Source organism: Dendrobates tinctorius, unplaced genomic scaffold (genome assembly GCF_039654945.1).
Source record: "Dendrobates tinctorius isolate UK_male_01 unplaced genomic scaffold, ASM3965494v1 ptg000187l, whole genome shotgun sequence".
NCBI lineage: Eukaryota > Metazoa > Chordata > Amphibia > Anura > Dendrobatidae > Dendrobates > Dendrobates tinctorius.
The window spans coordinates 856,166-880,596 of NW_027361854.1; the positions used below are offsets into that span (position 1 = coordinate 856,166).

The following is a 24,431-nucleotide window of genomic DNA, read 5'->3' on the forward strand; positions in this document are numbered from 1 at the left end:
GAACGGTTGCGCGGGACGTCGGAGGGTAAGAATAACACCGTTTTTTTTTTTTTTTACATTTTATCTTTTACTACTGATGCTGCATAGGCAGCCTCAGTAGTAAAAAGTTGGTCACACTCGTCAAACACTATGTTTGACGAGTGTGACCAACCTGTCAATCAGTTCTCCAAGCGATGCTACAGATCGCTTGGAGAACGCTAGCATTTTGCAAGCTAAATACACTTGCAAAATGCTAGTTTTTCCGCGGGAAAATCGCGGGAATTTAAAATGCGATTTTCCCGCGGACTGGAATTCCGGAATTCTCGCGGTAATTTCCGCGAGAGTTCCGGTACGTGTGCACTTAGCCTTAGGGTAAAATTTCTGCACAAAAACCTGAATCCCTTCCCAGAAACCGCACCTATTTTTCCGCTGCGGTTTTGATGCGTTTTTTTACCGCAGCGGTTTCTAAAAGCATGGGAGAAGCCTAAACCGCGGAAAAAAACGCAAAATTAATGAGCATGCTGCGGTTTTTACCGCGATGCGTTTTTTTCGCGGGAAAAAACGCATCAATGTGCACACAAAGTGCAAAATGCATAGAAATAACTGTGCAGCTTATTTTTAGCGGTTTTATAGTGAAAACCGCGGTAAAAACCGCTAAAAAAACGCTGTGTATGAACACAGCCTTATACACCCCGCTGGCCAATCAAAGGCTGGCTGGTGACATCGGCGTGCCTGCTGTGGCGATGTATGAAGTCACTGCCGTGAGGTGCCAATGCCTGGCACCCTGAGGTCAGCTGTTGGCCTCTGGAGTCAGTAAGCCAAACCTCCAACTCTTAATCACAATGTTTATAGCCAAGTTTAGGGAATCTAACCTGCATAGCATACACCCTGAGGCTGTGTGCCCACGTTGCATTTTTTATGCGTTTCCGCCGCATTTTTGCCGCAGCGGAAACGCTTAAAAAAATGCTAATAAAACGCATTCCCATGCAATCCTATGGGATGCCGCAGTTGCTGTGCCCATGTTGCGAATTTTAGGCTAAGTGCACACGTACCGGAACTCTTGCGGAAATTACCGCGAGCGTTCCGGAATTCCATTTCGCGGGAAAATCGCATTTTAAATTCCCGCGATTTTCCCGCGCAAAAAACTAGCATTTTGCAAGCGTATTTAGCTTGCAAAATGCTAGCGTTTTCCAAGCGATCTGTAGCATCGCTTGGAGAACTGATTGACAGGTTGGTCACACTCGTCAAACATAGTGTTTGACGAGTGTGACCAACTTTTTACTATTGAGGCCGCCTATGCGGCCTCAGTAGTAAAAGATAGAATGTAAAAAAAAAAAAAATACTGTTATTCTTACCTTCCGACGTCCCGCGCATCCGTTCCCAGTAATCCTTTGCGAAAAAGCCCGCGATGACGTCCGTTCTCGCGGGATCGCGATGTCTCGCGGTAATTCGCGATGACGTCGTGTGAATTACCGCGAGAACGGACATCATCGCGGGCATTTTCGCAAAGGATTACTGGGAACGGATGCGTGGAGAGAGGCGGGAATGCTGCGCGAGACGTCGGAGGGTGAGAATAACAATATTTTTTATTTTAAATTACCGCAAATTAATGAGCATGCTGCGGTTTTTACCGCGAAGCGATTCCGCCGCGGTAAAAACCGCAGCATTAGCACAGCATTGCGGAATCCCATAGGAATGCATGGGATGCTTATTTTTCGCGTTTTCTCGGCAAAATCGCGCGGTTAAAACAGCCGCGGAAACGCGAAAAAAACGCCACGTGTGAACTCAGCCTAAGCGTCCCATCCCTGTAATACACTTCAGCTGAATGTGCGTACTCGGACACACATCCAGCTGTAGGAGCTGGGGGGCCCTCCTACTGCATGGGCCCAGAAGAGGACGCCACACGTCAACGAGTGGAGGAAGGTTAGCAGAATGTTTTTTGTTTTTATGCACAATGGTAGGACATATATACCAGGGAGGGCCCAAGATGTGTGATATGCGAGTATACATAAGGATGGGGGACACTACTGCATAGTGAAAGGTAGGGGGAATGGGGAAAAACCATGTGTCTTTGTAGGATTTAGAAAGCTTATTACTACAGCAGGTAAACAAGGGGCAGGATACAGCCCCTACCATGAAGTAGAGCATGCTGCTACTTGTAGTTCCCCTGCACCTGCACTGATGACCAGCCCCCCACGTCTCTGCTTACGTGTCCAGGCGGATCTTCTTAAGCGCCACCACCTCCCCGGTCTCCCGGTTCCGAGCTTTGTACACGACCCCGTACGTGCCCTCCCCAATCTTCTCCACCTTCTGGAAGTTATCCATGGCAGCTAAGGCCAAGGACCGTACAGTTGGACCCGGGCCTGACCGGAAACCTCGTCTGGAATCGGTAACGAAGCCTTCCGGAATCCCTATAATGCAAACCCCGAAAACTTCCCGCCACCGGTCGGCCACGCCCTGGCAACTTCCGATTGGTGGAGCAGGAGCCCCTGCGGTGACGTCAGGCTCTGAATGGCGCCTTTACATCGCGCGCGCAGTAATTCCGCCAGAATGAGCGAAGACTTTATACTGGAGGTTCTGTGTCTGTGACGCCGGGGAGCGGGAGCCAGGAGCGGCCACACGCCGCCGGCACCCAGCGCTCACATATTACACTATTACGTTTGAAGTGGAAACCGCTCCGCTCTCCTGTGTGAAGTTTGTCTTGTACAGAAGCGGTTTTTCCCGATAGGTTTGTGTCTGGAGAACGGCTTCCATCAGGATCATCTCCACAGAAGGGACCCCAGCGTCTCAAACACGTAAACAATCATTAACAGCAAAGTGGAAATCCCATAGACATGAATAGGAGTTGGATTGTGAAGCTGATCTGCTCAAAAAGCTGCAAAATCCGCATGTGCCTAAGGCTCTGTTCACACGGAGGCCGCCATTCACTATATATATATATACCAGTCTGAGGCCGCCATTCACTATATATATATATATATATATACCAGTCTGAGGCCGCCATTCACTATATATATATATATATATACACCAGTCTGAGGCCGCCATTCACTATATATACACCAGTCTGAGGCCGCCATTCACTATATATATATATATATACACCAGTCTGAGGCCGCCATTCACTATATATATATATACCAGTCTGAGGCCGCCATTCACTATATATATATATACACACCAGTCTGAGGCCGCCATTCACTATATATATATATACCAGTCTGAGGCCGCCATTCACTATATATATATATACACCAGTCTGAGGCCGCCATTCACTATATATATATATATACACCAGTCTGAGGCCGCCATTCACTATATATATATATACACCAGTCTGAGGCCGCCATTCACTATATATATATATATACACCAGTCTGAGGCCGCCATTCACTATATATATATATACACCAGTCTGAGGCCGCCATTCACTATATATATATATACACCAGTCTGAGACCGCCATTCACTATATATATATACACCAGTCTGAGGCCACCATTCACTATATATATATATATATATATACACCAGTCTGAGGCCGCCATTCACTATATATATATATACACCAGTCTGAGGCCGCCATTCACTATATATATATACACCAGTCTGAGGCCGCCATTCACTATATATATATATATATATATATATATATATATATATATACACCAGTCTGAGGCCGCCATTCACTATATATATATATATATACACCAGTCTGAGGCCGCCATTCACTATATATATATACACCAGTGTGAGGCCACCATTCACTATATATATATATATATACACCAGTGTGAGGCCGCCATTCACTATATATATATATATATATATATATATATATATATATATACACCAGTCTGAGGCCGTCATTCACTATATATATATATACACACCAGTCTGAGGCCGCCATTCACTATATATATATATATATATACACCAGTCTGAGGCCGCCATTCACTATATATATATATATATATATATATATATATATATACACCAGTCTGAGGCCGTCATTCACTATATATATATACACACCAGTCTGAGGCCGCCATTCACTATATATATATATATATATACACCAGTCTGAGGCCGCCATTCACTATATATATATATATATATACACCAGTCTGAGGCCGCCATTCACTATATATATATATATACACCAGTCTGAGGCCGCCATTCACTATATATATATACACCAGTCTGAGGCCGCCATTCACTATATATATATACACCAGTCTGAGGCCGCCATTCACTATATATATATACACCAGTCTGAGGCCGCCATTCACTATATATATATATATATACACCAGTCTGAGGCCGCCATTCACTATATATATATACACCAGTGTGAGGCCACCATTCACTATATATATATATATATATACACCAGTGTGAGGCCACCATTCACTATATATATATATATATACACCAGTCTGAGGCCGCCATTCACTATATATATATATATATATATATATATACACCAGTCTGAGGCCGTCATTCACTATATATATATATACACACCAGTCTGAGGCCGCCATTCACTATATATATATATATATACACCAGTCTGAGGCCGCCATTCACTATATATATATACACCAGTGTGAGGCCACCATTCACTATATATATATATATATACACCAGTGTGAGGCCACCATTCACTATATATATATATATATATACACCAGTCTGAGGCCGCCATTCACTATATATATATATATATATATATATATACACCAGTCTGAGGCCGTCATTCACTATATATATATATACACACCAGTCTGAGGCCGCCATTCACTATATATATATATATATACACCAGTCTGAGGCCGCCATTCACTATATATATATATATATACACCAGTCTGAGGCCGCCATTCACTATATATATATATATACACCAGTCTGAGGCCGCCATTCACTATATATATATACACCAGTCTGAGGCCGCCATTCACTATATATATATACACCAGTCTGAGGCCGCCATTCACTATATATATATACACCAGTCTGAGGCCGCCATTCACTATATATATATATATATACACCAGTCTGAGGCCGCCATTCACTATATATATATACACTCACTGGCCACTTTATTAGGTACACCTGTCCAACTGTGTGTTAAGACTTAATTTCTAATCAGCCAATCACATGGCGGCAACTCAGTGCATTTAGGCATGTAGACATGGTCAAGACAATCTCCTGCAGTTCAAACCGAGCATCAGTATGGGGAAGAAAGGTGATTTGAATGCCTTTGAACGTGGCATGATTGTTGGTGCCAGAAGGGCTGGTCTGAGAATTTCAGAAACTGCTGATCTACGGTGATTTTCACGCACAACCATCTCTAGGGTTTACAGAGAATGGTCCGAAAAAGAAAAAAAATCCAGTGAGCGGCAGTTCTGTGGCCGGAAATGCCATGTTGATGCCAGAGGTCAGAGGAGAATGGGCAGACTGGTTCGAGCTGATAGAAAGGCAACAGTGACTCAAATTGCCACCCGTTACAACCAAGGTAGGCAGAAGAGCATCTCTGAACGCACAGTGCGTCGAACTTTGAGGCAGATGGGCTACAGCAGCAGAAGACCACACTGGGTACCACTCCTCTCAGCTAAGAACAGGAAACTGAGGCTAAAATTTGCACAAGCTCATCGAAATTGGACAGTAGAAGATTGGAAAAACGTTGCCTGGTCTGATGAGTCTCGATTTCTGCTGCGACATTCGGATGGTAGGGTCAGAATTTGGCGTAAACAACATGAAAGCATGGATCCATCCTGCCTTGTATCAACGGTTCAGGCTGGTGGTGGTGGTGTCATGGTGTGGGGAATTTTTTCTTGGCACTCTTTGGGCCCCTTGGTACCAATTGAGCATCGTTGCAACGCCACAGCCTACCTGAGTATTGTTGCTGACCATGTCCATCCCTTTATGACCACAATGTACCCAACATCTGATGGCTACTTTCAGCAGGATAATGCGCCATGTCATAAAGCTCGAATCATCTCAGATTGGTTTCTTGAACATGACAATGAGTTTACTGTACTCAAATGGCCTCCTCAGTCACCAGATCTCAATCCAATAGAGCATCTTTGGGATGTGGTGGAACGGGAGATTCGCATCAGGGATGTGCAGCCGACAAATCTGCGCCAACTGTGTGATGCCATCATGTCAATATGGTCCAAAATCTCTGAGGAATGCTTCCAGCACCTTGTTGAATCTCTGCCACGAAGAATTGAGGCAGTTCTGAAGGCAAAAGGGGGTCCAACCCCTTACTAGCATGGTGTACCTAATAAAGTGGCCAGTGAGTGTATATACACCAGTGTGAGGCCACCATTCACTATATATATATATATATACACCAGTCTGAGGCCGCCATTCACTATATATATATATATATATATACACACCAGTCTGAGGCCGTCATTCACTATATATATATATATACACCAGTCTGAGGCCGCCATTCACTATATATATATACACCAGTCTGAGGCCGCCATTCACTATATATATATACACCAGTCTGAGGCCGCCATTCACTATATATATATATATACACCAGTCTGAGGCCGCCATTCACTATATATATATACACCAGTCTGAGGCCGCCATTCACTATATATATATACACCAGTGTGAGGCCACCATTCACTATATATATATATACACCAGTGTGAGGCCACCATTCACTATATATATATATATACACCAGTCTGAGGCCGCCATTCACTATATATATATATATATATATATACACCAGTCTGAGGCCGTCATTCACTATATATATATATACACACCAGTCTGAGGCCGCCATTCACTATATATATATATATATACACCAGTCTGAGGCCGCCATTCACTATATATATATATATATATATACACACCAGTCTGAGGCCGCCATTCACTATATATATATATATATATACACCAGTGTGAGGCCACCATTCACTATATATATGTATATACACCAGTCTGAGGCCGCCATTCACTATATATATATATATACACCAGTGTGAGGCCGCCATTCACTATATATATATATATATACACCAGTGTGAGGCCGCCATTCACTATATATATATATATATATATATACACCAGTGTGAGGCTGCCATTCACTATATATATATATATATATATATATATATATACACCAGTGTGAGGCCGCCATTCACTATATATACACTCACTGGCCACTTTATTAGGTACACCTGTCCAACTGTGTGTTAAGACTTAATTTCTAATCAGCCAATCACATGGCGGCAACTCAGTGCATTTAGGCATGTAGACATGGTCAAGACAATCTCCTGCAGTTCAAACCGAGCATCAGTATGGGGAAGAAAGGTGATTTGAGTGCCTTTGAACGTGGCATGATTGTTGGTGCCAGAAGGGCTGGTCTGAGTATTTCAGAAACTGCTGATCTACTGGGATTTTCACGCACAACCATCTCTAGGGTTTACAGAGAATGGTCCGAAAAAGAAAAAAAATCCAGTGAGCGGCAGTTCTGTGGCCGGAAATGCCTTGTTGATGCCAGAGGTCAGAGGAGAATGGGCAAACTGGTTCGAGCTGATTGAAAGGCAACAGTGACTCAAATTGCCACCCGTTACAACCAAGGTAGGCAGAAGAGCATCTCTGAACGCACAGTGCGTCGAACTTTGAGGCAGATGGGCTACAGCAGCAGAAGACCACACCGGGTACCACTCCTCTCAGCTAAGAACAGGAAACTGAGGCTACAATTTGCACAAGCTCATCGAAATTGGACAGTAGAAGATTGGAAAAACGTTGCCTGGTCTGATGAGTCTCGATTTCTGCTGCGACATTCGGATGGTAGGGTCAGAATTTGGCGTAAACAACATGAAAGCATGGATCCATCCTGCCTTGTATCAACGGTTCAGGCTGGTGGTGGTGGTGTCATGGTGTGGGGAATTTTTTCTTGGCACTCTTTGGGCCCCTTGGTACCAATTGAGCATCGTTGCAACGCCACAGCCTACCTGAGTATTGTTGCTGACCATGTCCATCCCTTTATGACCACAATGTACCCAACATCTGATGGCTACTTTCAGCAGGATAATGCGCCATGTCATAAAGCTCGAATCATCTCAGATTGGTTTCTTGAACATGACAATGAGTTTACTGTACTCAAATGGCCTCCTCAGTCACCAGATCTCAATCCAATAGAGCATCTTTGGGATGTGGTGGAACGGGAGATTCGCATCAGGGATGTGCAGCCGACAAATCTGCGCCAACTGTGTGATGCCATCATGTCAATATGGTCCAAAATCTCTGAGGAATGCTTCCAGCACCTTGTTGAATCTCTGCCACGAAGAATTGAGGCAGTTCTGAAGGCAAAAGGGGGTCCAACCCGTTACTAGCATGGTGTACCTAATAAAGTGGCCAGTGAGTGTATATATATACACCAGTCTGAGGCCGCAATTCACTATATATATATATACACCAGTCTGAGGCCGCCATTCACTATATATATATATATATATATATATATATATATATATACACACCAGTCTGAGGCCGCCATTCACTATATATATATATACACCAGTCTGAGGCCGCCATTCACTATATATATATATATATATATATATACACACCAGTCTGAGGCCGTCATTCACTATATATATATATATATATATATATATATATATATACACCAGTCTGAGGCCGCAATTCACTAGATTCAAGATTCAAGATTCAAAGAAGCTTTATTGGCAGGACTAAATATACATTAGTTTTGCCAAAGCAGGTGTACAGAAGGGAATTGGGATAGGGACTGTAGGGAAGGTGGATGGGGCAGATCCAGGATGGGGCTATAAAAGTCCATGGCAAAGGGAAGGTGGATGGGGGATTGGGGCATATCCAGGATGAGGCTATAGAAGTCCATGGCATATCATAGTTCTCTTTCTCGCAGTCTATGGCATTCGCTCACATATTGCGCTGCTATATCCACTGCTCTCTCTTCTTCCCCCAGCAGGATGTATGTTTTCTCTTCCTCCTTCATGGTGGTGAAATCCGGGAAGAGATGTGAGAGTCTCCTGAAGTGAGTGTCCCTCACTGCTGAGTACTTGGAGCAGTGTAGCAGGAAGTGGGTCTATATATATATATACACCAGTCTGAGGCCGCCATTCACTATCATGACTAAGACTATTTTTTAGTTGAAACGCGTTGATCCTCCTCACTGGTGTGCTTGGTGTTTGCTATAAGAAATTTTTAAAGAACCAACATATTTTTAAGTTGTCCAATAAAGCTTTGTAAATTGCAGCCGCCTCCGTCTCCAGCTGGATCACTTTTTTTTTTTTTTTTTCTTCTTCTTGTTCTTAAAATCCCATCCACTATGCTGTAATGGATCATCCCCCCCCCCCAGGGCAGTGGGATACTCGGTGCTAGGCCGGTGTCTTATAGGGATGTGTCATAGTGGCGGTGACCCGGTCCGTGGCCCTGGGTGTCCATGTAAAATAGGTGGAATGAAGCTGAATAAAGTTTATAGGTAGATGATTCGTAACGCCACCTGTGGTACTCGGCAATGAAGGTGTTAAGCCGACGCAGATCCTCTGGGACAGATGGTATAAGGCAGCAAAGATGGAATAGTTCTCCACAGGTAGAGCTGGAGTCCCAGGGCAGTAGTAGATGGTGTAGTGTTAGGCACAGAGATGTAGCAGTGCTGAAGGGGTTGGCGCAGGAAGAAGGCAATGACACATCTGAGTGCAGTTCCGGTGCTTTTACTCACGTTTCTGGCACAGACAGGTGCCCGCTTCAGTGCCGCAGCCTCCAGGTCAGGGACTCAGCCAACTCCCAGGCAGCTGGAATTAACCCCTCCAGCACTCCCTTTCGTGTGCCTGTTCTTAACATCTCCTTTCTAGCACTAATCTGAAGTACCTGCAGTTCTGAATTACACTCAAGTTTCTCCTTCTTGATGTTACTTATAACTCCACTCGTATGACGGGCAGCTGTAGCCTGCTTCGGGGACTCCATACAATCATGTCCCGGCTCACACACGCATTGCTGCTGCGTCTTCGCGTCTTAGGTGGGAATAAAGTGGTCACAACTTCTATTCCTCCGGTTTCTGCTGTAGGATCATTAGTATCACACACAGCCTCAGATACCGGCGCCCGGCCTTGGCGCATTAATCCTACGAAAGGGCTCTGCACTAGCACTAACTCAGAGGAGGTGCAGTACCTCTGTGGCGACTGAACCCTCAGGGGCGCCACATACCCCCCCGTTAACCGCAGCACGTCTGTGGGCTGTAAACAAATGAGAATACAAGATGTTACTGGAACATACAAATTTTGCTTTTTAAATTTAACAGTAGAAAACATCTTTTCATTAGGAGAGGACTATTGCTTGAACGTTACATAACATTTTAATAACAGCCTATATCCTAATACTATCTTATATTATGTCCTAAGTGCTACCAAAGTCTTGACATTCTTAAAGTGCTACTGGGGCAACCGCTTTTGCCTATCAGGTTCGCCACCAGGTCTGGACATTCTTAGTCCCTGTACCAATACCCTTCTTTGTTACTTCCTACGAAAAGGCACTTCAAAAATTTTATATAATATTATATACCTTATAACAGCCTAATGCAATACAGTAGTCAAAACATTCTTATCTTACCTATAAGACATCAATAAAGTGCTATTTAAATTCTCTAGTGACAACCGCCAAACTAAGGTTTGCCACTACTATCAACATACTTAGTTCCTAATTAACCATTTTTATCTATACATCTATCAAAAAGTGCTTATGTTTCTTTTGTCCTCCAGTAAAGGTATTTGTTATCAAAAGTTATCAAAAATCCTACACTTATTAAACATTCTATACTTAGCATATTTTACAATTATAATAACACTTTTATTTGTACATATACTGCAATGGTCAATGAAAAATGACAGATATTCTCCCAAGAGGGATCACCTTAATAGGCGCTAAGTATATGCAAAGTGTCCGGATCACTCAATGTTCATGATCTCTACAGTTCTATATAAAAGGAACATTTTGACAAAACCCACCTGGGGTTAACTATTTTCAAGATTTTCAAAAGTGTACTGTTCACTTTGATAGAAATAACATTATGGAACTTGTAAAACCCTCCTGGGTAACTTATATACAACAAGAGATTCACTGGAGAATCAGTTCAATTCAGTTCTCCTGATCAGCATTGCCTTAAGCATCAGGTTTTGGTCGCTTCCAGGGCATTACTTGAGTACCATTCTTGGCAGGGTGGAAAAGACCAATATTGTCTGCTACAAGCTGTTTTAGGGCCTCTGACAAATGATATGTAGTGAAGGTTGCTGACCTTGGTTCTACAGAAGCAACTGGTGGAATTGCAGCCTGTACTGGGGTTACCGCTGTTGCCCCCTGCTGCTTGGACAAGATTGGTTCCAGGCGTTGCTTTAATGCCCCCTGGTGGGCAGACGAGAATTGGGGTTTTGTCACGTCCGGTAGTGGCGCTGTGGCAGGTTCTTGGGTTTCATGCGTCACCTGCTAGGCTAATAACTCGGCGGGGATCCTGCGGACGTTGAGAGCATACCATCCTCTGTCTCCAAGATGGCGTGTAAAGGATACATAGTCCCCCTCATACAAATCATGCTCCGGGTGTCCGTGGACCAGATGGGCCTCCACGTCCCGCCGGTTTACAAACAGATTAGGACCCCTCCTGGAGTCATGGATAAATCCAAATTCTCGGTCGTTGTCAAACCTGAGGACCAGTCCCCACCCCATAGGGTTGCGGTGCTCGAGCTGCCCCCTCCTGACCTGTTGCTTGTGGAAGAGGTCCTGCTCCGCCAAGACCTGCTTCTGCCGATAACGCTCCCTCTCATCCTGTTCAAACTTGAGGATATGCTGCCTGCAGAACTCCTCCGTCGTCAAGGGGAACACTCCAGCTTCAGCTCCTTGTACTGCCTTTTTGCGGACTTCCGGCTTGCTACCCCCAGTCGTATGGGGCTGACGATGGGAGCGGGTTCTAGTACTCCCCCCCCCGGGCGCCATCCTCCGGTCTCATGTGACATCTAATATGGTTTGACCAGACTTCGGGGTTGATGGCGTTGCACTGGGGCATGGGGGCCTCCCATGTCCCAGGGGCGTCAGACGTACCTGCTCCTCCAGGGCCGCGGTTGTCTTCATCAGCCTCCAGTAACGGGGAGACTGGCGGGGCAGCGGGTACCGGTGTTGGTACCGGGGAAGTGCAGGTGGCTACTGATGGTGAGGTACCTGAGGGGTGACTGTAGGTACCGGTGGTGAGGGTACCAAGATGGTGGACTCCTCCTGGGCAGCCTGGCATTGTTCCAACAGAGCCTGCTTGTCCTGAAGTTTTCTGTGCAGCTCCGCTATTTCCTCCTCCAGCTGCAACAGGCTGAGCGGTCTTGAGCGTCCAGAGCCTGATTTCCCGGAGCCGGGAGACGCTGACATTTCTCCACTGTGCTCCACAGGCCTCCTGCTGCTCTCCATCATGGCCTACTGGTTCTGTGGCTTCTCCTTCTCTTCCGCTCCTTTTCCCACCGTGGAGCTTCTCTCCACCCCAGAGGGGCGGCGTCTTTTTCCTTTGCCGCCATACCAGGCTAAGATCCAGACCCCTCTCTGGGTCGGCCATGACGCAGTAGCATAGAAGTACAGGCAGGGGAGGTTCATGTCATTTCGCGCTCTTTCTTGGGTGCCGCCCACGAAGGCACACCTTACTTCACCGCCATGGCGGCCATCTTTATAGTCAAAGTCACAGTTCAATAAATCAATTCCTTTACAGATTTCAGGTTTAGCATTTCCCAAATCAGTCAAATCTTCGGCACACAGGACCCGGTGGCACCGGGCTTCGTAATCCTGTTTGTGATGCCAAAATGGATCACCCCCAGGGCAGTGGGATACAGTTGAGGTATATGGTGTAGTGTTAGGAACAGAGATGTAGCAGTGCCTAAGGGGTTGGCGCAGGAAGAAGGCAATGACACAGCTGAGTGCAGTTCCAATGCGTTTACTCACGTTTTTGGCACAGACAGATGCCCGCTTCAGTGCCGCAGCCTCCAGGTCAGGGACTCAGCCAACTCTCAGGCAGATGGAATTAACCCCTCCAGCACTCCCTTTCGTGTGCCTGTTCTGAACGTCTCCTTTCTAGCGTTAATCTGAAGTACTTGTAGTTCAGAATTACACTCAAGTTCCTCCTTCTTGATGTTACGTATAACTCCACTCGTATGACGGGCAGCTGTAGCCTGCTTCGGGGACTCCATACAATCATGTCCCGGCTCACACACGGTGCCGCTGTGTCTTCGAGTCTTAGGTGAGAATAAAGTGGTCACAATTTCTATTCCTCCGGTTTCTGCTGTAGGATCATTAGTATCACACAAAGCCTTGGATACCGGCGCCCGGCCTTGGCGCATTAATCTTACGAAAGTGCTCTGCACTAGCCCTAGTCCCCAGTCTCTCTCCTCCTCACGTTCCGTTCTTAACTATCTTCCTTCTGAACAACTGATCCTTCTTTCTTTTTCCTTGCCAACAGCTCCAGCTCACAGGGAGCTGCCGCAAACGCGTCCTCTCCATCCTTCCCCCGAAGCTTCCTGTCAGCTTTCCCCTCTAGTGTTTCTAAGGTCCACCCAGCACCCTTCATGAACCAAAGCAACTGCCATAAAGGGTGCTCTGCTGTTCTAAGGTGTCTGTGCGGGATGTAGGTGCTGGAGTCTGGTCAGGTGTTACCATCTTAGAAGTCCCCTCTGAAATGTAAAGTGCTGCGGAATATGTCAGCGCTATAGAAATAAAATGTATTATTATTATCTTACTATCTTACCTGGGAAGTGGGGTACTACACCTCAATAAACAGCATCCAACACGCAACATTTGCTGGTCTTGTGCAGATACCCTTACTGAGGGGCCTGCAGGAATAAGAGGCGCACCCCACATCTCAGTGTCCTGTACTTCATACACCAGTGTTACTGAGTGGCCTGTAGGAATAAGAGGTGCAACCCACATCTCATGTAACAAGGTGGCACGGGGTGGTAATCATAGCAGAGTCCACTAGGTCACACTCTGAGCACCCACTGGGAGGTGCCTACCCCTGCACTGGCTAATCTCTCCCTACCTATCAGCGGAGGTTGGAGCCCTAGGACCTGCACAATTGGCCCCCCACTCAACGACGGCTCACCCTGCTACCCCTATAGGGCCCTATAGTGGCAGGGATGTGATAAAGAGATGAAATAGGTAGGTGAGAACGAAAAAGAGGTATAAATTCTGTTTCTTGGCTTGAATTGTAGATGGTCAATGTTCTTCTTTCTTCTTCAGATGGCTTATATTATAGCTAAATAGCCCTTTTCTTCAAAGAGATATATAATAAACTCTGGTCCCCTGACTAACCTAATTTACTCCTGCAGAAAGAATTCCTTTTTATTATACCGAGCTTAATAGATACTAAAGAACATATGTGTGATATGTCAAGAGATCAATTTTCAATATATCCATACCCAAAATTGTTTCAGCACTAAAGCTAGCCCTTTTTATGTTATATGGAGCTTAATGGATTATTAAGAAGTCCTGGGATGCTGGGCATGCGCAGTGCACATGGTTCGCACGCGGGGCATTTTGTATGACGTGATGTGGAGCGTCTGATTCCACCATTAAGAAGTCCTGGAGCGCACGGGGATGCCGGGCATGCACAGTACATGATTCGCACGCAGGGCCATATCCGGTCCTGTGCACTCCTGGCCTACAACCCGTGACGACATCGGGTAAGCGCGCTCTGGCGATTGGCCACGGCCGCATAATAACTTGAGTGAGGGGCCAATTGCGCAGGTCCTAGGGCTCCAATCTCCACTGATAGATAGGGAGAGATTAGCCAGTGCAGGGGTAGGCACCTCCCAGTGGTGTTCCTTTCTGTTTGGTATGATGCAAGGATATATTTTTGGTTATTAAGTGTTTGGTATTTTTGTAATAAAGTTTGAATTTTTAACAGAGTTACAAGAGAAACTGTGAGCCCCATATGAATTAGTCTTTTGTTATTTATTTTTTGAGACTGTGATTTCGTTTGTTTTCATAAACCTATGGCAGGCTTCCTTACAGGTCCCATTAATAGGGAGACATGGGCACTGCATGCTAGGGATGTATTTTCTGAACGTACGGGTAATAGTGGGTCCTCTAAACCACTTGATCTAGGTGAGCTCTTCCACGAGTTGACTGGCTGCTACAGAGATAATATTAAATCTTGGTGGGAGGTCCAATCCTTTGAGAATTATATAAAAAATAGAATAATACCAAAAGGACTAAGAATTAATATTTTAACAGCATGAAGAAGTAGGACTCCTGAACTTGTTCAATCGTGGCGAAAAGAACTCGTGGAGAGCTCCATTAGACAGAATTGATAGGTAACATTTCAAAGTTCAAGACCTACCCTGATTTTAACAGGAGAGTCTATTTTAAAAACTAATATTGGACGTTACCAGGTAGAAATCAAAGAAAGGAAGCAGAAACAATTTAATAGGGATAGCTGGGATTTCAAAAATAATAAGGTACAGTATATACACATCTATTGGAGGATACGGCTACTAGATCAGTTGAGAGTACAGATATATCATCTTCAGACATCTCAGATAGTGAGAGGGGTGAACCCAGTAGAAATTTCAGTAGAAACAACAGGCCACCATGAGAAAGATGGGGAAAATCAGGCAAAAGACGGTATGGAAGGGGGGGTGCCAACTTTTATGCATCAGACAATGTACCCTCTGGTTCTTCTTCTATTGGTCCCTCTGCTGGGCAACAACATTTTTTGGACAAGAGAAGTTTTGGGACCTCATACCATCTGAGAGAACGTATCGGGAACCCCAGATATTGAAAAGACAGGTTGATGATAATAGGATCATAAATCTGATCTCTCATGTATTGACTGAATGGGAGAAATCAGTCCTGATAAAAGGCTTTTCTTTAGTCCCTACTAGTAAGTTTGATGATTTTTCTTGGATTAAAGAAATTAATCTTTTTAGTAGAAATTTGAAATGGAAAAGGTTTCTCAAGGTTCATGATCGAGCCCAATGTTTGGCTCTTGGAATTAATACGGATGAATTGTCTGATGTGAGACTATTGGCTGACCTTTATGAGGAGGGCCAGAGGCCGGAAGGACTGAGACCCTTCACGGACCTTAGGCCAAGAAGTACTAAGATGCCTCCTCCGTCAGATAATAATAGTATTGATATTTTTACTAAACTTGTTACAGCTGATTTGAAGGCCCTTGGAGAAAATAGGCAGAAAAGATGTAGTAATCTATTGACTATGGAAAGGAAAGCCCTAGATAACCTTTCAATGAATAAGGAATTGATTTTTAAGTCTTCCGATAAAGGGGGCAATATAGTCATTTTGAATCATGATGTTTATAAGGGCATGTGCAATAAAATACTTCATGATAAATCTACCCATGGTAGGCTGCGGAAGGATCCCACTGATGAATTCAATGGTCAATTGAAACTAATACTTAATGATGCTCTGGAATCAGGCATAATTTCAAAGAATGAAAAAACATTCATGTTTCAAAAAACTCCTACTGTCCCAATTTTTTATGTCTTACCAAAAGTGCACAAGGGGCTGTCCCCTCTGAAGGGACGCCCTATTGTTTCGGGCAATGATTCCATATCTCAAAACTGGAGGACAATGTATTGTTGGCCTCAATTGATGTTGAAGCTCTATATAGTAGCATCCCTCATGACATGGGAATAAAAGCAGTGGAGTTCTTTTGGAAAACGAAAGGGGTGCATTGTAATGCGCATAGTGAATTCATTTGCACCTTATTACATTTTTTGTTGACACATAACTATTTTTTGTTTGATGGCGTGTACTGCCCCCAGCTCAGGGGCACTGCAATGGGCAGCCCTTGTGCGCCTACGTATGCCAACCTGCTCCTGGGCTGGTGGGAAGACACGGTCATCTTTGGTGATGACAGGACAGCATGGTGGTGCCCCCAGATCATTTTCTGGGGGCGCTACATTGATGATATTTTGATTTTCTGGTCAGGAGATGCCTTCTCTTTTAACAAATTTGTTCAAGAACTGAATGTCAATGATATAGGCCTCAAGTTCACCTCTGAGGTGAATCTGAAATACATAAACTTCCTGGACATTAATATTCAGAAGGGGGCGGATGGCTCTTTGGAAACTAAAATATTCAGGAAGTCATCTTCAACTAACAATTTACTTGATTGGGGGAGTAATCACCCCCTGAGCTTACATAAAGGCATCTGGGTCGCCCTCCCAGGGCCGCGGGGTACTCGGTACTGGGCCGGTATCAGCGGAATGTGTCACAGCAGCGGTGACCCGGACCGTGGCCCTGGGCGCCCAAGTAATAGGAAGATAGAAGTGAATGGTGGAATGTAGTTAAATGAATAGTTCGTGACGCCACCTGTGGTGTTCGGCAAGGGAGGTGTTAAGCCGACGCAGCAAACAGATCCTCCGGGACAGATGGTGTGATGCAGCAATGATGGTATAGCCCTCCACAGGCAGGGCTGTTGTCCCAGGGCAGTGTAGATGTGGGGACACTTAGATGGTGTAGTGTTTGGCACAGGGGATGTAGCAGTGCCAGGCGAACGGACGCAGGAAGGAATGGAGGACACCCGGGCATGTATGTTATGAATGAGTCACCGTAGGAGGCAAAAACAGAAATACTAGCTAAGTCCAGAAAACCAGAGAAGTTGGCAGCTATCGGATTGCAGACCCCTGAACCTATCAACAACAACTAGCAGTAGCCGTGGGGGGTTCCTACGGTGCCCTAGACCCCTCGATCACAGCCGGAGAACTAAATAGCCTAAAGACAGAAAGGGAAATCTAAACTGCCCCAGAGCAGACCCCAAAGCAATAGGCAGCCCCCAACATATAATGACGGTGAAGCAAGATGAAAAAACACTCACACAGATAGAAAGATAGGCTGAGCAAATGATGGGGCCTAAGCTAACTAAATAGGAAAGGATAGAAAAGCTGCTGTCTGCAATCCGCCAAAACCCTATCTATACAAGAGCCAACAGACTGATAGGGAAAAAAGCCCTGAAGACGCTAGGCTTCAAAAAGACTATATCAGTACTCAGGTATTTTCTGAAGACAGAGCAAAAAGGAATTAAGCTCACCCCAGCAGGGAATGGCAGAAATCCAGAAAAACAAGGCAAAACAAAACCAAAACACAAATGCAAAAAGCAGAGCAGAAAACTTAGCTTTTGAGGAGCAGGAATCAGACTGGTCTCCTAGAATCCCTCAGAGAGATCACCAGCAAGGCAGAAGGGCGTCGGCTGCCTTATATCCAGTCAGCAATCCCAGTCACCCAGTCATCATCATCCTGCACAGGTACTTGGTAATCAGCCTCTCTACCTTCCTTCACCAGAAGAGGGAGTTCATCAGACCTCAATGCTGAAGGGGAAAATGAACTCACAACACATGTAGTTCCAAAGCTTTACTCACAGTCCGTAGTGCCCGCTTCTGTGCCGTGTCCTCCGGGCCAGGGATTCAGTCAACCTCCAGGCAAGATGGAATGCTCCCTTCCACACTCCGCCAACTTATGTGCCTTTTCTGAACGTCTCCTCTATAGCACCTTTAAGTGTGAAGATCTCCTAGTACTGAGTTACACTGGAGTTCCTCCTGACAGATGTTCCCAAGAACTCTACTTGCACGGCAGACAGCTGTAGCCTGCTTCCGGGACTCTCTACTCCTGAATCTCGGCTCTCTATCCGTGTTGCTGTTGTGCCCTCAAGTCTTAGATGGGAGTAGTGCATTTACAGCCCACTTCTCCACCGGTGTCTGCTGTAGAACCATTAGTGTCCATACAACCTCGGGGACCGGGCCCCGGCCTTGCGCTTAGAACTTCTAGGCAGGGTTCTTCCTCCAACCCACATCCTCTGTGTTCCCTTTTACCCCTACGTTCCTTACTTATCTTTCCCTTCTATGGAAGCTCAGGCTTCAGTTCAATGTCTTTCTCCTTCTTTCCTTTCCCGTGCCAGCTGGCTCAGATCACTGAGGCAGCTGCAGCACTCCTTCCACCATCCCTCTTCCAGGGATCTCCTTTCCTCACTCCTCTCGGAGTGACTTCCTCCCTCAGACTGACCTGTAATCCTAAACCATCCCGCTCTTTTATGTATTCTAAACTCTACCCACCTCCCAGCACGTCTAGTGTTCTAAGCAGGCAACCACCAAAGGTGCTCTGCTTCTCTCTAAGCAAGGAGCCGCAATGTGGCTTTGCTGAACTGTGGGGTGCGAGTGTTGGAGCGTGGTCAGGAGCCTCCAACTTACCTAGATGGTGGGGCACCACACCTTAGGAGAAGGTGCAGTACCTCTGTGGCGACTGAGCCTCAGGGGCACCACACATCCCTAAGGGACAATATTTTAGGGTCAAGAGGAACTGCTCCAAGCCATCTGGCTTTTATAAACAAGCAAAGGAGCTTAAAAACAGGTTTCTTGATAGGGGTTATCCAGAGAAAGTTCTTGTTAATGCATTTCAGGAGGCCGAAGCTTGTACCAGAAGTAGTCTTTTATATCCTAAAGAGAAAGTAACCGATAAAAATATGCGTATTATTGGAAATTTTGATGGGTGTTCTCATGAAGTACGAAATATAATTAAAAAACATTGGGACATTTTGAAGGCCGATAGCGAAATCTGTGATTTTCTACCAGACACTCCTGCTATCACCTATAGGAGAGGTAGATCCGTTGGTGATCAATTGGTACACAGCTTCTACACCCACCACCCAAAAAGAACACGTGGTTGGATAAGAGAGCAATGGGCACTTTCAAATGTGGAGGTTGTTCTTTTTGTGGATTCATTAAAGTTGGGAAAGATTTTTCCAGCGCCTCGACGGGTAATTTGTATCAAAGTCGACATTTTGCCAACTGTAAAAGTAGTGGGGTTGTTTAACTTTTTAAATGTTCCTGTCCATTAAATTATGTTGGCAAAACTAAAAGGGAATTGAGGAGACGGATTGGTGATCACCTGGGCGATATTCGCCATGCCAGAGACACCCCGATCTCCAGGTATATTAGGGAGGTACATCAGGGAGATCTGAATTCCTTCTCTTTTTGTGTCATCGAGGTTATTGCACCATCAGTACGTCGAGGTGACTGGAATAAAAAGATCCTACAAAAGGAACTAAAATGGATATATAGATTGGATACGGTATCTCCAAAGGGTTTGAACGAACAAATGCAATTTAATTGTTTTCTATAAAGTTTTCTATAACGTATATATTTGTCTGACATTACCCCCGTTTTTCCTTTACCCCTTTCCCCTTTCTTTTTGGTGCTTTATGATCTCCCTTTTTGGTGGACCTGAGGTTACTCTTTCCTGCCCCATGTTTATCGGCCCAAATGGGCCTTGCATGGTTATATTTGTCTCCATCTAGAGCATTGTATCTTTTCATCTCCCCAAATATATGGCGAGAATATTTTGTGCAGGAGTACAACCAGTGATTTACTGCTCAATAGGTTTAATTGGGTTCCTGAAGTGTCTATATACATCCATTGTGCCATATGAACATAGATTGATGAATGAATGCATCTACTATGCCATCGAAATGTGATATGTTTATTTAGATCATTTTAATTATCATTATAGTTATATTAATGTGGTGATCTATTTTGATTATTTTGTTTCCATGGCTGCATGCTGTGATAGACTATGGACACTTTATAATATGGGAACAGATTTGAATGAGTGCTTTGGCATATAGCAACTATTTTTTATGAAAATACTATCAAGGATGCGGGTTGCTATGGTAAAGCAGATCTGTAATACTTAATGTCCGGTATGTGTGATGTATATAAATTTGCGTATATATGAAATTATATCAGGATCGATGCATTCTTCCTCAGTGCACCATTATTATATGCATACATACATCTAGTATGCGCTCTCTGCACCCTTATACTATCAATGTTCTATTAATATACTATCATTATATGCATAAATACATTGAGCATGCGCGTTCTGCTATATTCGGACCTGCGCATTGCAGAATATATGGGCATTTTATATGACGTTATGTGGAGCGTCTAATTCCACTATTAAGAAGTCCTGGGATGCTGGGCATGCGCAGTGCACATGGTTCGCACGTGGGGCATTTTGTATGACGTGATGTGGAGCGTCTGATTCCACCATTAAGAAGTCCTGGAGTGCACGGGGATGCCGGGCATGCACAGTACATGATTCGCATGCAGGGCCATATCCAGTCCTGTGCACTCCTGGCATAGAACCCGTGACTAGAGTTGAGCGATACCAGCCGATACTTGAAAATATCGGATCGGAATGGATCGGCCGATCTTAAAAAAAAGTATCGGTATCGCCGATTCCGATACCGGGAACCAATGCAAGTCAATGGGGCCAAAATATCGGAATTAAAAAAAAACCTTTCTTTCCTTGTAGGTTAATTCTACATGAAGAAAAACAACTAAGAATAATGTAGAATGTATTGTGGGAGGTGGAGGAGACATTAAAGCCATAGAGGTTTAGCCCAATCAAATGGAATAGCAGGAATTAAACTTTTTTTTTAAAGATGTTAGGAGTTACAAAGATATTGACTATGTTAGCCTCATTTATATTTTGCCAGACATGTATGTCTTCTTCTTCTTTCTTCTTCTTTCTTATTCTTCTTCCTTTTTTTTACCTTCTTCTTCTTCTTATTCCTTTTTTTACATTCTTCTTCTTCTTCTTCCTCCTTTTTTTACATTCTTCTACTTCCTTTTTTTACATTCTTCTTCTTCCTTTTTTTACATTCTTCTTCTTATTCCTTTTTTTACATTCTTCTTCTTCTTCCTTTTTTAAATTCTTCTACTTCCTTTTTTTACATTCTTCTTCTTCTTCTTCTTCCTTTTCTTACATTCTTCATATTCTTCTTATTCAACAATTATTATTCTACATATTCAACTTCTTCATCTTCTTCCTATTCTTCTTCATCATATTCTTGTTTGTGTCAGGCATTCCTGTAGTTGTTATCTGGAAAAGTTAGAAGTTTACACCTTCCGTTCTGCCTGTCACAAAAGATTTACAACAGGATTTGTCCGCGTTCAGTTTGGCCTGCAGCAGCAGGCCTTTTCCAGGGGCACCACGAGGAGGAACGGACTCACCCCCATACACTGCTTAGTCTTCTTCTGCTTATAAATAAGATAATATCATTTGCTCAGAGTATTAGTCTTATGCTTAATGTTCTTCTGCTTTGTTTTTTTTATGCTTCTTGGTCTTCTCTCTCTTGTTGTTCTGCATCTTGGTGGTTGTCTTCCTGTTCTTTGTCCTCTTGAACCAGCTGACGGTACTGGCACCGGGAGGGGCAGCAGAAGGAACAAGAGCCAATGGCACTACCGAGGACCAGCTGACGGTGCTGGAACCCGGTTACTAAGCAGGAGGTACCTGTGCTACAAAGCACTACCAAGGACCAGCAGACGTTGCCGGAACTCGGATACCGAGATGGAGGCACCTAGGCCAAAGGCTCTGACGAGAACCAGCTGACGGTGCTGGAACCCGGAGGGGTAGCATAAGCTGCAAGAGCAAATGGAAATAGCGAGGACCAGCTGACAGTGCTGGCACCCGGAGGGGCAGCAGAAGGAATAAGAGCCAATGGCACAACCAAGGACCAGCTGACGGTGCTGGAACCCGGTTACTAAGCAGGAGGTACCTGTGCTACAAAGCACTACCAAGGACCAGCAGACGTTGCCGGAACTCGGATACCGAGATGGAGGCACCTAGGCCAAAGGCTCTGCCGAGAACCAGCTGACGGTGCAGGAACCCGGAGGGGTAGCATAAGCTGCAAGAGCAAATGGAAATAGCGAGGACCAGCTGACAGTGCTGGCACCCGGAGGGGCAGCAGAAGGAATAAGAGCCAATGGCACAACCGAGGACCAGCTGACGGTGCTGGAACACGGTTACTAAGCAGGAGGTACCTGTGCTACAAAGCACTACCAAGGACCAGCAGACGTTGCCGGAACTCGGATACCGAGATGGAGGCACCTAGGCCAAAGGCTCTGACGAGAACCAGCTGACGGTGTTGGAACACGGAGGGGTATCAGAAGTTACCCCTGAAAAGCAAAGTTGGCATGCCGCAAGCTGGCCGCAGTTACCGAATCACACAGTCCTACAGGGGGTGCTTGTCCTACTGGCACTATGGAACAAGCCTTTCTTACCAGAACCCGCAGTCCACATAGGAAGCACCTAAACTGCTGGCACCCTAGCCTCGGCTAACCCAACCGCAACACGACATGGCAACTTGGGGTGGCAAACTGACATTGACACTTCCCGGAAACAGCAGGCAGGGCTGGAACCAAGCTGGGCAGGAGGGAGTACCCGTGCCAAAGTCAGTTATGAGCAGCAACTGGCGATGTTGGAGCCCAGGACAAGCACTTAGCAGGCTGAGGCCTGATGTGCTGTCAATTGGGAGGCAGCAGGACAGATTGCCATCAAAACAGCAGGGGAACAGCTGACGTTACTGAACCCCACAAACACAGGAGCTAGTGTTTTACTCTGTGAAGACGGCACTTCCGAGCAACAACTGGCTGTGTTGAAGCCCAGGGACAAGCACGGAGCTGGCTGAGGCTGCATTGAAGAAATTTTAAGATCGGTTGTAGACTACTAATTTGAACCAAGCTCCACTTAGGCCTGTGGCTTCACTGATTTTCGTATTTCCCCTGTCCTCCAACCCGCAGGCGACATTGCCGGACACACATCAGGGGATTAACTGACCGGACTGAACACCTGTAACACAGGAACAAGTGTGGATTGTGCAGACGCCACTTCGGAGCTGTAACTGGCGGGGTTGGAGGACAGGGGAAATACGAGAGACAGTGGAGCCACAGGCCTAATTGGAGCACGGTTAAAAATCAGTAGTGGTATGACTGTGTAGGCAGCAGGAGACTTTGCCATCTACACAGCAGGGGATCAGCTGACGTTACTAAACCCCACTGAGACACGGGAGCAAGTGTCTCTTTCCGTGTGGACGGCACTTCCGAACTACAACTGGCTGTGTTGAAGCCCAGGAAATAGGAGGGTGTAGGCAGAGGCCTACTGTATTTTGAATAAGGTGACAGCAGGAGAGACTGCCATCCACACAGCAGGGGATCAGCTGACGTTACTGAACCCCACTGAGACACGGGAGCAAGTGTCTCTTTCCGTGTGGACGGCACTTCCGAACTACAACTGGCTGTGTTGAAGCCCAGGAAATAGGAGGGTGTAGGCAGAGGCCTACTGTATTTTGAATAAGGTGACAGCAGGAGAGACTGCCATCCACACAGCAGGGGATCAGCTGACGTTACTGAACCCCACTGAGACACGGGAGCAAGTGTCTCTTTCCGTGTGGACGGCACTTCCGAACTACAACTGGCTGTGTTGAAGCCCAGGAAATAGGATGGTGTAGGCAGAGGCCTACTGTATTTTGAATGAGGTGACAGCAGGAGAGACTGCCATCCACACAGCAGGGGATCAGCTGACGTTACTGAACCCCACTGAGACACGGGAGC

General features: G+C 45.3%; 1 protein-coding gene across 1 annotated transcript in view; it reads right to left on the reverse strand.

Moving 5' to 3' along the window:
- The window catches only part of CDK2 (cyclin dependent kinase 2), a 53,199-nt gene extending 50,692 nt beyond the window's left edge, over positions 1 to 2,507 (reverse strand). The window contains exon 1 of the mRNA XM_073552206.1: positions 2,189 to 2,507. Within this exon, the coding sequence (XP_073408307.1) occupies positions 2,189 to 2,304 (116 nt within the window). The 5' untranslated portion in view covers positions 2,305 to 2,507. The remainder of the gene's footprint in view (positions 1 to 2,188) is intronic.
- Between the last annotated feature and the right edge of the window lie 21,924 nt (positions 2,508 to 24,431).